The following is a 16,013-nucleotide window of genomic DNA, read 5'->3' as shown; positions in this document are numbered from 1 at the left end:
TCTGGGCATGGTGAGGAAGCAACACTGGCAGGCAGTGGCTATTATCTGACCGCCAGATTTCATAAATTGAAATACAGGTCATGCAGCTTGTGACTGTTAGTCACATGATTATCCGACTGTTGCAGATAATCATGTCACATGGGTGACTGAGGTGCTAGTAACTAGTCGCTAATCATAGCAGTTGGTTTCTGTATCTGTTACTAGCGCTGGTGACTAGTCGCTGAGACTTAATTTAAGAAAACACTGCACTTTAAACTGCCAGATAATTTTGAAAAAGGCTACTCGCCATTGATGGCCATGTTTGCTCTGGTGATTTTAGGCGATTAACGTGAAAAAATCGCCTTTCACACTTGGCAAATTTTTTATTTTATTTTTTGCGTTTAGCGCTTCTATAACACTAAACGCAGTCGCCGGAAAATAGAGCAGGCTACAAATTTGCGTTTGGCAATTTTGCATTAAACGCCGGCGATTAATGCAAATCGCCCAAGTGAGAACGGGCCCATAGGGTATTATTACACTAGCACTTTAAAAAGCGCTATCGATTCAGTGTTTTGCCAAAATCGCCGGCAAAACGCTCAAGTGTGAATGGGGCCTTATGCCGTGCATACACGGCTCGTTTATTGCGCCGGATCGAGCCAGCGGCTCAAAGCATCCCCGCTCGTGCGCGCGGATTGATTGCCGCTCGTCCCCGCCGGCGCTTCCTTATCACCGCTCTATTCCCTGCCATTGTCCGCCGGCGGGAATCGAGCAGGCGTGGGTCGAGCGGCATGATCGGGCCAGCTGAATATTATCAGCTGGTCGATACACGGTACAGAAACGTACAGTGTATCCCCAGCATAAGAGACCTTTTGTATTCCGAAGCCTCTTGTCTTCACATGGCCCTACATGGTATCTCATGAACCATGGATTGATTCAGCTCTTGAAGGTGTCACATTGATATTTACTATTACCAGTGTTTAGTTCACTTGGCTGGAGGCAGTGCCCTGTGATAGTGTTAGACACTCCCTAGGTATTGGTGACTTAGTGCTTTGCCATGACCTAAGGTCTCCCAGACACACAATACCTGACATAACTTGGGGGGACACCTTTCTAGTATTATTGGCTTTTTATTTGAAGAAGTCACCTGGATGTATGGGTATACAATACTGTGTGTGCGCGTGTGTTATACAATACATGATTGTTGCAAACATTGTGAACAGTTACATTATTTACATAGAAACTGACCTTGCATGAGTGTATCTTTGTATTAACATACTGTTTAAATTCAATGAGATGGATTTACCGGTACTTCAGTCTTAGTCTTTGTCATATCCTCTGATTATCGTCTTTAATGAAGACTATTTGGCAGATTAGTCCAAAGGAATCCATAAGGCATCTGGTTGTGGTGCATTTGTTCCTCACGTGCAATGCAAATAGTTGGTGACTGTCCATCTATAAAAATTAATGACTAAAGCATTTACGTGTCAGATGAGACTGCAGAAACCATTTCAATAACTCAGTAGCTCATCAATGTCTTCACTTTGCAAACTTCCATATGCTGTTATAACTTACTAGCCGATCCACAGCGTAGCATACGCCACATAAGGGGGTAGCGGGCAAGAAGGGGGGGACTGGGCACAGCGGCGGGGAGTGGGGTCGGACCCCCCCTCCCTCATCTGGGTCCCCCAAATCCCCCAAAAAAGCTTTATTGGCAGGACCAAATACATTTAGCATTGCCAAAGCAAAACAAAGCATTAACATGGGGAGGGGGTTGTGGGAATAAGGGAAGGGTATAGGGGGTGGGGGTATGTAGTCCTTAGGGTGTGGAGGATGTAAGGGATAATATGGGGGGCTGAGATATATGGTCCATAGGGGGTTATTGGGGGTATACAGTCCATGTGGTATCCGGTTCCTCTCAGTTGGTGGCAGGCTGTGACATATCGGGCAGCTATTTGCACGGTTGTTTCCTCCTCCCCCAGTAGGATTGTAGAGTTTCCTCTCCTCATCTGTGGAGGTAAAATCCTGGATATGGTCAGAGTCTCTGGAAGTGGACAGTCCTCACAGGTGCGTACTTGCTGCAGTGTAGCAGGAAGTGGGCCTCATCCTCCAAGACCCCCTGGTCACATTGTCTGCACAGTCTCACGCTCTCCTCCTGGGGCTTCCATGTCTGTCTGTGGCGCCCTGTCTCTATCTCCAGGCTGTGGGCACTCAGACGGTACAGACTCAGGGCCGTGCGTGTCTTTGTGGTGGTGTAGCCTCTCAAGATATGGAGCCATTGTGTACTCCCTCTGTAGTGATTGGTAGACAGTGAGTTTCTGGGAATTCTTTGTCACTTCTCCATTCCTCTATGTATCGTTCCTTGCAGCTTTCTATAGTCCCTTTTTTATTTGGGCTTTTGTCAGCCTGCGTTGGTGGTCTTAGCTGGGCTGGCTGCTGATGCTTTGCTTGAGAGCGCGTGGTATGGCCTCACCCCCCTGGCTCAGTGAGGCTTTATGGTGGTAAGTGCTTGGATTGCTGCTCTGTATATACGCCCAGTATGAGAGTGCCCTCTGCTGAGTAGTCAACCATAGTGGGAATCTGCCGAGCTCTGCCCGGCAGGCTGAGGTCAAAGTGCTGCGATGGACTTGCAGAAGATACTTGTGCACTCCCCCTCCCCCCGCGATCCCGTCTAATCTGCTTCCGTTAGCATACGCAGGAAGTACGGTGAGCAGACTGACAACAAAGTTGCTGGATCGTCAGAAGAAGGTTGTTAATGTGACAGAGCGTGCCAATCCCGTCTGATCTGCTCCCGTTAGCATACGCCGGAAGTACGGCGAGCAGACTGACAATAAAGATTGATTGCGCAGCTGCCGACAATATGTAATGTGACAATCGCTCACCAATCCCGTATTACTAGGCCACTGTTGCCATGCAGGTCTCATGCACTAGAGACTTCTGGAGGCAAATTCACTGTGTGCGTAGTAAACGGTTAAGATTGGTTGGAGGTGCCCATACATGTACAATCCCGATTGTATGTACAATCGGTAAATTAAAAATGATCGATTTTTGCGCTGGAAATCTGGTAATTACACTGCCACCACTCTCCGATTTGCTAGGGCGAAGAGACCCCAACGCTATCATAATACGGTAGCCAGCCCAATCACGTTCGATATGCTCCAGTCACCGTTCGGGGAATAGTCACTTCTGAAGGCTTAAAGACTGTGAGCAATGTGACGTTTAAAGAAAGGTTACTGGGTCCATATATGATGCAATCTCGATTGTATGTCCAATCGAGAAACTAAAGTTATCGATTTCACACAGAAAATCAAGTATTAGCTAATCCTAGAAGGAAGAAACGGTTATTTACAACCTAGCTAGCAAATCAACAATTTATAAGAAAATAATCAGTGCAGTAGTATGACTGACTCTTCAGAGGGCAGATTCGATACAAGACTGAACGATAAAATCGTTAGTTTTTATTCTAAAACTACATACACACAGCCTAGTTTAGCCCACAGATATGTGCGCTCCCCCTCCAGCTTAAGTTTGCGGCGGGGAGGGGGGGTCTGACCCTCGCTCCCTCACCTGTGTCCCCCATCTGCGCTCCCCCTCTAGCTTAAGTTGAGCAGCAACTTGTAAGTATTGTAAGTGGACGCATTGCAGGAAGTGACAACAGTGGAATGCACGCTGGAACGCGGAAGAGGTGAGTCCTCGCCACCCGCTGTCTCTTACTAATAGCGGCGGCTTCTGCTCAACTTAAGCTAGAGGAGCGCAAATGGGGGACCCAGGTGAGGGGGGGGGGTGCCTGAACCCCCCCTCCCGCTGCTGTGCCCAATACCTCCTTCCTGCCTGCTACCACCTCCAGCTCGGCAATGTCGGACCACCCCTGGGGGCAGGGCGCTATTTCTTCTTGCTTGAAGGTTGAGGCACTTAGCCTAATAGATAGATTGCCTTACGGGACGCTGCTGTCATTTCTGTAGAAACAGAGGGGGAAAAATTTGAAGTGGACGGTCATGGTGAAATTAAATTTATTTCCTTCAGCACATCTGTATCCATTGAAAAGCTTTAAAGCTTTAAATAAACATTTCTAAAATTGTTCCTCTCTATATCTCTCTCCTTGCTTTCTCAGCTGACAGCACAGGTGTACCAATAAGCAAGTGAATCACATGGGGCTACCCTTGAGCTGTGAACAGACATTTGGGGTCTTACCTACATGAATGAAAATCTAACTACTGCATGAAAAGGAGAAAAATTGTATTTAGAACTTTTTATACAACATGGACTGTGTACAGGAGTTGGCCCCAAACTTTTGCCATGCAGGTGACCATAATTATAGGCATGCACACACCCTTACAAAACAGGCCTAAACACAATTTACGGGAAATTCAATCACTCTAATCATGCCTGCTGGAAATCTATTGTACCATCATGCCCGATTGAGTGACATCCGGTCGTTTTCGGCCTAAAATCAGTTGGAGTGGATGGTGAATTTAGTTTGATCACCACTTCTGCCCCGCTCCCAATCAGTGGATGGGTCATAGCAATGCACTGCATCAAACGGTGAAGTGCTGTGGTTTGACTTTTTTCACTGGGTTTCCTACTGAAATCTATTGAATTGATATTCTGTGTATGGAAGGAATCGATCCCTCTCTGATCAGCTTCCAATCAGAGGGGGATCAATAGTTTTGGTTCTTTGGGGGAAATGGATGTGAGCTCCTTTCTTTGTCATGTCATCACTCAGACATGCACATCTATGTAATCAGTAGATACCCTTGCAGCTTCGTTAGGTCTATAGATAACAATAGGATGTCTGTTCAAGGAATACAAAACCTCCCAGAATGTGTGTGTTGCATATCCTGTGTAATCTGAGTGCACTCATACACCCAGAGACGAATGATTGCAGGATACATTTACTATACGTTGTCAGTAATTGGAATTGGATATATACGGCTGACCGGAGCTACTGTATTTTTTTGGACTATAAGACGCTCCTGACCATAAGATGCACCTAGTTTTAGAGGACAAAACCAGGGGAAAAATATATACTAAACCTGGTGCATCCATGGTGAAAGAGCATCTTGTGGATTATGCCCCCCTTGTACCTCGTGTCCTTCTCTGTCCCCATGTGTCCTCCTGTGCCCCCCATATGTCGGCCTCTGTCCTCCTTGTGTCCTCCTCTATGCCCCTTTGTGTGTGTCCCCGTGTCCTCCTCTGCATGGGCACAGTACAGGGAGTCCCTGACATTGCGGCAGGTTGGAGGTTAGTATTGGCAGGTGTTCACAAGTCAGGAACTCCCTGCATTTGGACTATAAGACGCAGTGACTTTTTCACACACTTTTGGGGGAGAAAAAGTGAGTTTTATAGTCCAAAAAATACAGTATTTTTCATCCTCTTAGTGGTGTACATTAATTATACATAGACATTTCCTCATGCATTAAAGATTAAGTGAAGCTGGGCCAGTCCCAATGAAACAAGTTTGTCAGTGAAAATCTTGTTAAATGTCTAATAAAACAGACACCTTCACGCCTTTAAACAGTCTCAAAATCCGAAAGGCTAGACTCTGGTTATGTGAATATTATACACTGTAATGTGACCCTTCCCACCTGTGCACACCCACTTGCAAGCAGGCATAATCAATGAGATGCAAATCATTCTGAGTTGATGAAGGAACAACCCCCTCTCTAATGCTAATCTCCCCTAGACATTGGTGCAGACTTTACTGGTGGGCAGAGTTGAATGCATACTCCCGTCCTATTGTACAAGACTGAAATTGCACAGCCAGTGTTTTTCTAACCTTTCATGCAGTCCACAATATTCTGACATGGCTCAGGTAAAGGTTGTACCTTATTACTGCTAAAAACCTAGTACAGCTTTTCTGGATTGTTTATGTTCTCCAGCCTTTGCAGATGAATAGACTTTTAGGGCTTCCCCTACAGGAAGGTTCTTCCCCCTCTTTTCACTAAACTGCCAGGTTTCTCCACAAGACTATAGTGGAAAGACCATCTATCCGCTCCACAGTGTAGCATGGACTACCTACTCTGTTAAATTGGAACTGGGACCCATAATCCAGTCAGATTGCTTTGTAGTAAGTAATGTCACTTGAGCATGCTGTCTCTATAAAGTGAACTTGTCATGAAAGAAATATGGAGAATGCCTTTGCTGACTTGTGCCTGAGAGATGTTGCTTATCAGATTATAAATACTGATCCTCTGGTGTAATGTCTTTTAAATCACTCTTTGGGACAAGTAATGGTGCTGTGACTATTGCCTCGATCTCTATACCTGTTTCTAGGGAATGGTTCAAAATATCGCAGCCAGAGGGTGAGCAATGCATCCAGTCAAAATTACTCCAACTCCACAGCCCTGTAAATATCTGTACAAATTTAACTGTAGGCTGACTGCTTTCCATACGGTAACTCAAAACTCATAACTAGAGTGAGGCTTGGAGCAAAGTACAGTAAAGGCTCGGGAGGGGTATACTAAGAGAGGTGAGGCACAAGTCAGGTACACCTAGAGAGATCAAATAGTTGGGTTGACACGCTGAATACCTAAATTTTTATTCAGGGCTATGATGTGATATACAGTATAAGTGTAGATTGTGGGGTTACCTGGGCCTGCCTAGATGTATAGATCTGTAATATGAAGTGAAGCACATGTAGGCAATATGAACATACAAGATGCACAACACTTCAACCAGTTTGGCAAATTGACATGGTTGTTCATATTGAATCATAATGTAAAGCGATGTATGCTTCCTGGCAGAGGAAGAAATGGGAATGAGTATGCTTTTCTGTGGGTTAAACTCTACTAAATCCAACCACTAGTAGCCTCATTATATAACAGAATAGTTGCATATTAGGAGAGGAGATTGGAGACAGTTCCTTAGGGAAGACATGTTCTATAATGCAGCACTCTTTCAAAGCATGTATTTTTTTTTTATTTTGTAGCACAGGCCAGTAACATTTGAAGTGAATCAGAGCCCCTTTAACAATCTGTGTAGACTTTTTAGGTCTTCCAGTTCTTTCTGAACTGGCCAGTCAGGCAGTGCAGGCCATTTCTCTTTAATAGCCTGTGCTTGAATGACGCACACACTCTGTAAAGCAACAGGTAAAAATATTTTCTTGTTTTGATGTCCTTTATGGCTTCCGGTGGTTATACTGCATTGTCTGTCGGCTATAAAATGTGTTTAATGGAGTGTTTCGCGGTTTCATGTCAGTGACACATTTATGTCACTGGGCAGGTATTTGCAGAGTTGTATTATATTTTTAGTTTCAGGTGTAGTCAACAAGGGTGTGCCATTAAATAGCTCCTGCAGTCATGAAAGAAATAATACCACGGACATTACGTACTTCATAACTCATGGCTGTGTGCTGTTCTATTTCAGTCATAGTTGCTCGTTCTGTGTCATGTGACTGAATTGGGCAAGCGTAAGTAAATCACATGTGCGGTAATTGTGAAGCTTCTTAATTATTTAGTAATGGGAATTATATATCTGATATTTTTGGGCCTTCTGCCGACAGTTGCATGTGAGTACAAGCTGTTGGCAGACTGATAAGACTGTTTTTGACTGATCAGCCGAGTGGATCAGTCAAAAACGGTCCTATCAGTCTGCAGACAGCTTGTACTCACGTGCAACTGTCGGCAGAATGACCGCACTGCGGGAGGGTCTGGCGGACCCGTTGTTTGAAAAAGTACAGCATGTGTACGCGCCTTTATATTCATGCTGCATAAATTTGCATACAATGTTTACCTAATCCTACATCTCAATGACTATTCCAACTGCTACACAGTTAATCCAAGATTGCTGCCTGTAAAAGAATGAGTAAACGCTGCTTTAGTAGAAAGAGCTCTGCGGTATCTGTGGACAAACTTGCAGAAGGGTGGCCAGCAGTTGTTGCTTGCCAGTCTACACACTGAATCCAAAATTGCTCTGTCTATGCCCACCTCAGCTCGGTTCCATGGAAATATGAATTGCCAGGACAGATGCACAGAAAATGGAGATGTACCACCCAGGCAATTGTTCAAACACTGATTCTGATTAAATGTCGTGGACAACTGCTTGTTTTCTTGGACAGTGTTAAGATTTACAAAGACAGATACAAAATCTATGGCTGAGCGAGATCTTTCTCACTCATCCCTCTTTAATCCAGCCCATTCACATCTACTTAAAACTGTAAACATTTGACTGGTCTGACTCCTACATGTAGAAATTGAATAGATCTGTTTTGGGTGGATTGGTATTTCAGGGCAGTTGCTGCAGTTGTCTTTGACCTGTATTTGATGTTGCATAATCCTCTTTAATCTATATATATATAAAAGTGTGTGTGTGTGTGTGTGTGTGTGTGTGTGTGTGTGTGTGTGTGTGTGTGTGTGTGTGTGTGTGTGTGTGTGTGTGTGTGTGTGTGTGTGTGTGTGTGTGTGTGTGTGTGTGTGTGTGTGTGTGTGTGTGTGTGTGTGTGTGTGTTCACGTTCACTCGAAAACCCCTTGACCGATTTGAACGAAACTTGGTATACAGGTTCCTTACTACCTGGGATGATAGGTTCTGGGGGTCTCGCGGCCCCCCTGCCCACCTGGGCGGAGCTACAAACAGCAAATCAGATTCCACCCATTCAAGTCAATGGAAAAAATGTAAAAGGCTGCCATTCTCACAGTAATCAAGCCAGAGTCCCCACACTTGGCACAGTTGGTCACTTGGTGACCGAGGTTACAAATCCAGGAAAAGCGGGTGGAGCATAAAACAGCCAATCAAAATTCAGCCATTCCTTTTAAATGGGAAAAAATGCAGCCATTCTTACACTGTTAATCGCAGGGTTCTCAAACTTGCCACACTTCGCCACTGGGTGAATAAGATTAAGATTTTGGAAAGTGGGTGGAGCCTACAACAGCCAATCAAAATTCACCTATTGCGTTTAAAGGGGAATATTTAAACTGCTGCCATTCTTACACTGTTTATGGCAGAGGCTTCAGACTTGCTGCAGTCAGTCATTAGGTGACTGGGGTCCAAATTCACTAAAGGGGCGGGGCCACAAACAGCCAATCAGATTTCTTTGCTGGATAAACTGCTTCCATTCACACAATTTTGATGCCAGGAACCTGAAAGCTCACAAAATTGGTCATTGAGTGACTGTGTGACAAGGTTACACAAAGTGGGTGGAGCCAAAAACACATTTTACTGGGAAAATATAAACTGCAGCCATTCTTACACTGTTAATGGCAGGGTTGTCAAACTTTGCACAGTTGGTCATTGAGTGAATGTGATTAAGATTTTGGGAAGTGGGTAGAGCCTACAACAGCCAATCAAAATTCAACTTTTGATTGTCAAAGGGAATATTTAAACTGCAACCATTCTTATACTGTTAATAGCAGATGCCTCAAACCTGGTACAGCTGGGCACTGGGTGACTGGGGTTCAAATTCAGAAAGGGGCGGAGCCACAAACAGCCAATCAGATATACAAAGTATTGATACCAAGGATCCCAAAGCTGATAAACTTGGTAATTGAGTGACTATATGTCAAGGTTACAAAAAGTGGGCGGTGCCAGAAACTTAATTTTTTACATGGCAGGGTTCCCAAACTTGATACAATTGGCCATGGGGAATATTTACATTGCTACCATTCTTACACTGTTAATGGCAGAGGCCTCAAACCTGATACAGTCAGTAATTGGGTGACTGGGGACCAAATTCACTAAAGGCGGTGGAGCCACAAACAGCCAATCAGATTTGTTAGATTGATTTCAGCCATTCTGTTATTGGCAGGGTTCTCAAACTTGACACAGTTGGCCACTGGGTGACTAGGATTAATATTTAGGAAAGTGGGTGGAGTGTACAGCAGCCAATCAAAATTCATCTTTTGATTTTCAAGGGGAATATTTACATTGCTGCCATTCTTGCACTGTTAATGGCACAGATTATTATACAGAAAAGTGGGTGGAGCCTAAAAAAACAATCAAAATTCACCTGTTGATTTTCAAAGGGAATATTAAAATTGCTGCCATTCTTGCACTGTTAATGGCACAAGCCTCAAACCTGGTACAGTTGATCATTGGGTCACTGGGGTTCAAATTCAGAAAAGGGGATAGAGGAGGCATGGGCAAACTTGGCCCTCCAGCTGTTGAGGAACTACAAGTCCCACAATGCATTGCAGGAGTCTGACAGCCACAGTCATGACTCATAAAGGCAAATGCATTGTGGGATTTGTAGTTCCTTAACAGCTGGAGGGCCAAGTTTGCCCATGCCTGTGATAGAGCCACAAACAGCCAATCAGATGTTTCATTTCACTGGGAAAATACAAATTATTGATGCCAAGGACCCAAAGCTCACAAACATGGTCATTGAGTGACTGTGTGTCCAGTTTACAAAAAGTGGGCGGAGCCAAAAACAAATTTCAATGGGAAAATGTAAACTGCAGCCCTTCTTCACTGTTAATGGCAGGGATCTCAAACTTTGCCAAGATGGTCACTGGGTGACTGAGATTAATATTCAGGGAAGTGGGTGGAGCCTATAATAGCCAAAATAGTCAAAATTCACCTGTTGATTTTCAAAAGGAATATTTAAATTGCTGCCATTTTTACACTGGTATTAGCAGATCAGAGCAGTTTCTAGGCTAAATTTCACCCAGGGCGAGGGTGTAAAAATCGCCCCCCACCCCACCCCCATGGAGCCAGGCATAGGTGCCCGCAGTACAGGTTGAACAGGTTAGCTACGTAGGTGCCTCCAGTATAGGGTAGCCTGCATAGTTGCCCCCAGTGTAGGTTAGATAGGTAGGTGCCTGCTTTATAGGTTATCTACGTTGGTGCCTCCAGTATAGGGTAGCCCGTATAGTTGCCACCAGTGTGGGTTAGATAGGTAGGTGCCCCCAGTATAGTTTAGATAGGTAGGTGCCCGCAGTATAGGTTAGATAGGTAGGTTCCCGCAGTATAGGTTCGATAGGTAGGTTCCCCCAGTATGGGTTAGATCGGTAGGTTCCCCCAGTATAGGTTCAATAGGTAGGTTCCCCCAGTATAGGTTAGATAGGTAGGTCCCCCCAGTATGGGTTAGATAGGTAGGTTCCTGCAGTTTAGGATAGTTAGGTAGGTTCCCGCAGTATAGCTTGGCTAGGTAGGTTCCCGCAGTATAGGTTAGTTAGGTAGGTTCCCGCAGTATAGGTTAGTTAGGTAAGTTCCCGCAGTATAGGATAGTTAGGTAGGTTCCCACAGTATAGCTTGGCTAGGTAGGTTCTCGCAGTATAGGTTAATTAGGTAGGTTCCCGCAGTATAGGTTAGTTAGGTAGGTTCCCGCAGTATAGGTTAGTTAGGTAGGTTCCCGCAGTATAGGATAGTTAGGTAGGTTCCTACAGTATAGCTTGGCTAGGTAGGTTCCCGCAGTATAGGTTAGTTAGGTAGGTTCCCGCAGTATAGGTTAGTTAGGTAGGTTCCCGCAGTATAGGTTAGTTAGGTAGGTTCCCGCAGTATAGGTTAGTTAGGTAGGTTCCCGCAGTATAGGTTAGTTAGGTAGGTAGGTTCCTGCAGTGTAGGATAAATAGGTAGGTTCCTGCAGTTTAGGTTAGTTAGGTAGGTTCCCACAGTTTAGGTTAGTTGGTATGGGCGGTATGAGTTGGGCGCAGGAGCGGGGGGAGCGAACATAATAGTAATAACTCACCTGCTTCCGCCGAACCCGCGCTGCTTCAATGTCCTTCCTTTCCCGGCATCTATCTCATTAGTCACAGTGCTTCCTGTGATGACATGCGGTATGTCATCACAGGGGGCGCTGTTACCAGGCGACGGACGCCGGGAGAGGAAAGATATTGAAACTGCGGGGAACGGATGAAGAAGGTGAGTTATAACTATTATGTCCGTTCCCCCGCTCCGGCGCCCCCCCTCCTGCCGCACAATAAAGCACCCCGGGCGATTGCACGTATCACACACCCATAGAAACGGGGCTGTAGCAGATGCCTCAAACCTGCTATAGTTGGTCATTGGGTGACTGGGGTTCAAATGTTGGAGAGGAGTGCAGCCACAGACAGCCAATCTGATTTGTTTAATTTCTATGGGAATATACAAATTATTGATGCCAAAGACCCCGAAGTTCACAAACTTGGTCATTGAGTGTTCGTGCATTAGGGTTAGAAAAAGTGGGCGGAGCCAAAACCGGTCAAATACATAGGCAGTTCCACGTCATTAGTGGGTGGAGACAAATGCAAATTTCACTGGGAAAATGTAAACTGCAGCCATACTTACACTGTTAATGGTAGGGTTCTCAAACTTTGCACAGTTGGTCACTGGGTGACTGGGTTAAATATTCAGAAAAGTGGGTGGAGCCTACAAAAGTGAATCAAACTTCACCTATTGCTTCTCAAGGGGAATATTTAATTGCTGCCATTCTTGCACTGTTAATGGCACAGGCCTCAAACCTGCTACAGTTGGTCATTGGGTGACTGGGGTTCAAATTCAGAAAAGGGGTGGAGCCACAAACAGCCAATCAGATTTTTTTCATTTCAATGCAAATTATTGTTTCCAAAGACCGCAAAGCTCACAAACTTGGTCATTGAGTAATTGTGTGTTAGGGTTAGAAAAAGTGGGCGGAGCCAACACTAGCCAAATACATACCCGGGCAACGCCGGGCAATCAGCTAGTAGTCAATAAAACTGGTATGGTTATGTAATGGCAGCCTTTATCAGTAGGTGGATTAGCATAGTATACATTGGCACAGTTCAGCCAGTCAGCTGGTTTCAGAGAGTGACTTAGCTCTACTGAAGCCTCCTACAGGTTTGTGGGCTTCTGTGTAGGAAGAATGTATTGTTCTATTAACTTGTTTAGAATTGGAAACTCCCTTGTTCAGCCAGTAACTATGTGCCAGGTCTAGAGCTATCAGGAAACTACTGGCGCAGACAGAATTGCCAATAAGCTGTTAGCCTAGTCCCTGCATTAATGCTGTACAAAGTGGAACTGTCACACAGAAAATGTTGACAGTTTACATATGTGACATGACCCAGTTCTGGTGGCGGGCCATTATCACCTGCAGGGATTAAGCATTCTTGAAATTTATAAGAGCAAACCTGGAAAGCTGAAAATGCTAGCCCAGCTAACCTTTATAGGAAGTAGGGCAAAAATTCAGACAAGCTTTCATCGTCTGTTAACTCAGTCCACCCCCCCCCCCCCCCCCCTTCCCAATCCACCTTGTATGTCAAGGGGAAAGCTGTTTTTGAAACAGACCAGCATTGGGGAAATACCTGGTTGTTTTTAAAAGCAATTCTTTGCATTTTCTTGGTAATCTAAAAAATTCCCTTTCAAACAATAGTAGATGCTCATTTCCTTCTGTCTGTGAACATTATTGGGTATATAAACGTCAGTCTGTGTAAAAAGGATGGAATGAAAAGGCCTGCTGCAGCAGTTTCAATTATTCAGAATGATTTGCAACTCCTCAACTATATCTAAAGCCTTATGCTGGAGGGTTCTCGAACAGACGGTAAAGGCTTTCTCTACTCAGAATTTTCTGTGCGCCAGGGCCCCAGATGCATCGATGAGGTATCGTGGGTGCCGGATCAGTTCAGCCGAGTGCATTGTTCTCGTGCTTACTTCTGCCTGTAGTCACTCCATTGTGCGATGAGCTGTCATCCCTCCTCCATAGCAATGCGTCTGTTCAGCACTAGGGCCCGACCTGTTTCCTTAGGGATCAAACTACCTTTGTGCTTGTATATGCACCTTAAGACTGGGTAATTGAGGCTTACCTAAGGCCTGGTAGATTATTCAGAGCCAGAAATGGAGAATGCACCTACCAACAGCATCTAAAACTGGCCATATAATATGCATTTGCAGTATATCTGGTAAACAGTCATTCTCTCTATCGGGCGATTGCCTGGAGTACCGCTCAGCACCGCACACAATATTAGGCTAGATTCCTCTAGCAGTCTTCCTGTACAGACCTCTCACCGCTGGGCCAGAATAATCGCCAACCTTTTTTGACTGTCAAATGGGTGCACTGGGCTGTACATTGGCAGCAATTGGTAGCTTCTAGTTCTTATGTAAATGAAACTAGTGGATGAAGGAGTTTGCTTAAACTACTTAGTAGCTAAAGTGAGGTTCCCATACCAGTTACAGCCCACTCACAAAAACTGTAGTTTACACTGGCTGTAACACTATAAAAAGAAAACATTCCATTTGGATTCACATTGAATACCAAATTGGTTTTAAGAGAATTGACCAACTTTTCATGAATGTGATTGGTTAATTGCAGTGAAGATTTTTTTCTTCCTTGCTTCCTAAACTGTAAAATCGTGTCCAATGTTGCACACACAGAACCTCCAGCACCAATGTACCCAACCTGTTCAGACTTTTCAGGTCGTTCATTTTCAAGGGCAAATTAGTTCTGCAAAGTGACCAGCCTGGCGTGACTGTTTCTGCAAACACTGGAACTATGACATCGCTGTTTGTTGATATGGTAGCGCAAGGTTTCAGAGGTGACCTGAATTAGTGGCTGTAATTATACACCTTTTTAGACGTTGGAATGTTTTAATGCAAACTTGTCAATTGTTCAGGATTTCTGAATCCTGTAGTAAATCGTCATCTGAGGCAAGGTACATGGTGCAATCTCTGCAACAGGCTTAACCTGTTTAAAGGACATTCTAAATCGAGGGAATTGTTACCAACTAAACACCAGCCATGTTATTTGCTTTAGATTAAATTTCAGCAAGCGTACTTGTCGATTTGCTGTGAGATGGCTTAAGGTGGCCACTAATGGTCCAATTTTAAGCGAAGTACCGTTGAGCCATTAAATTGTGATCGGATTGGCAGAAAATTGTTTTTTCCCAACTGTGAACTATTCTTAAAGTAAAACAGAAATATAGTAAAATAAAGGTTTGGTACTGACCCAGGGCTTCCTACCGCCCCATATACATGTCTGAGTTTCACGCCGTCTGCTGTTCAACCGCACTCAGCCCAGGTAACTGGCTCAGTCGCATTAGTTGGGTTCTTCTGCGCATATGCGGGAGGTCCACGCATGTGCAGAAGACCCTGACTGACGTGACTAAGCCAGTTACCGGGGTATGGTGAAGTTATTTCCGATTGCATTTATCCGATCAATCAAATTATTTTTTGCTTAAAATTGGACCATTAGTAGCCACCTTTAGTAGTGTCAGTCTTCTTGAAGACAGGTTAACTTGATAAAAAGGGCACATTCTTTCAGATGTCTTGTAGAGGGTGATGCAAAGGCAAACCAGTATTTGGTGGTCAGAGCCTTTACTTATGATTGACCATAATTTATTGGGCTTAAAGGAATGCTCCTAAAATGCAGTTTGAGGAGAAAATGTGTTACTATATATATGTTGGCTCACCATTTGTTTGAAATTTCCATCTAGGTGGTATCCGCTTAAATCCAAGCCCGGGAAGAAAGAGAAGGATCGTGGCCAGATAGAAGTGGAGGTGGAGTTCATGAGGAACAACATGACTGCCAGCATGTTTGACCTCTCCATGAAAGAGAAGTCCCGATCACCTTTTGGGAAACTGAAGGACAAGATTAAAGGCAAGCGGCAGGATGGTTTACCAGACACAGCCTCCGCTATTGTTCCCAGCATGAACCAGTATGGCGATGACAGCGATGAAGAAATACCTGAGGTAGACAAGAAGAAATCAAAGCTGAAAACCCTATTCTCTAAGCCAGGACTAAAGAAGAACTCCCTTTCTCAGTCCATGTCAGTCCTGCCAACACTTCCACCATCCCCCTCTCAAAGAACAGTACTGAGACCTGGTGAATTCTCATCAGACTTCAACCAATCTTCAGGATCTCCAGTATCAGAGAGTGAGTACTCCATAGTGATATAGTTTTAGGATGTTATTATCATTGTGAACTTTAACAAAACTTCAGTTGATCACTCATTGTAAAATATGTAATCTTTAGTGCTTGGAAATTAATTATTGTATATATTTGAAATGAAGATGATCTCAAGTATAAGAGAACCCTTTAAACCTCTAAATTTTTAAATGAGTACTCTGAAGTTCAAATTGCTCTACAACTATTGCTGTGACCCCCTAGTATTGTCCCCAGTACTGCCTGTATGAACTGCCATGCACCCTCACTGGG

General features: G+C 44.4%; 1 protein-coding gene across 1 annotated transcript in view; it reads left to right on the top strand.

Annotated features, from left to right (window-relative positions):
* Positions 1-16,013, top strand: part of RAB11FIP1 (RAB11 family interacting protein 1) — a 50,981-nt gene that overhangs the window by 15,710 nt on the left and 19,258 nt on the right. The window contains exon 2 of the mRNA XM_068274962.1: positions 15,292-15,731. Within this exon, the coding sequence (XP_068131063.1) occupies positions 15,292-15,731 (440 nt within the window). The remainder of the gene's footprint in view (positions 1-15,291; positions 15,732-16,013) is intronic.

Source organism: Hyperolius riggenbachi, chromosome 3 (assembly GCF_040937935.1).
Source record: "Hyperolius riggenbachi isolate aHypRig1 chromosome 3, aHypRig1.pri, whole genome shotgun sequence".
NCBI classification, from domain to species: Eukaryota; Metazoa; Chordata; class Amphibia; order Anura; family Hyperoliidae; genus Hyperolius; species Hyperolius riggenbachi.
The sequence above is the reverse complement of the archived record's forward strand: the minus strand, read 5'-3'. Positions and strand labels throughout refer to the sequence as shown.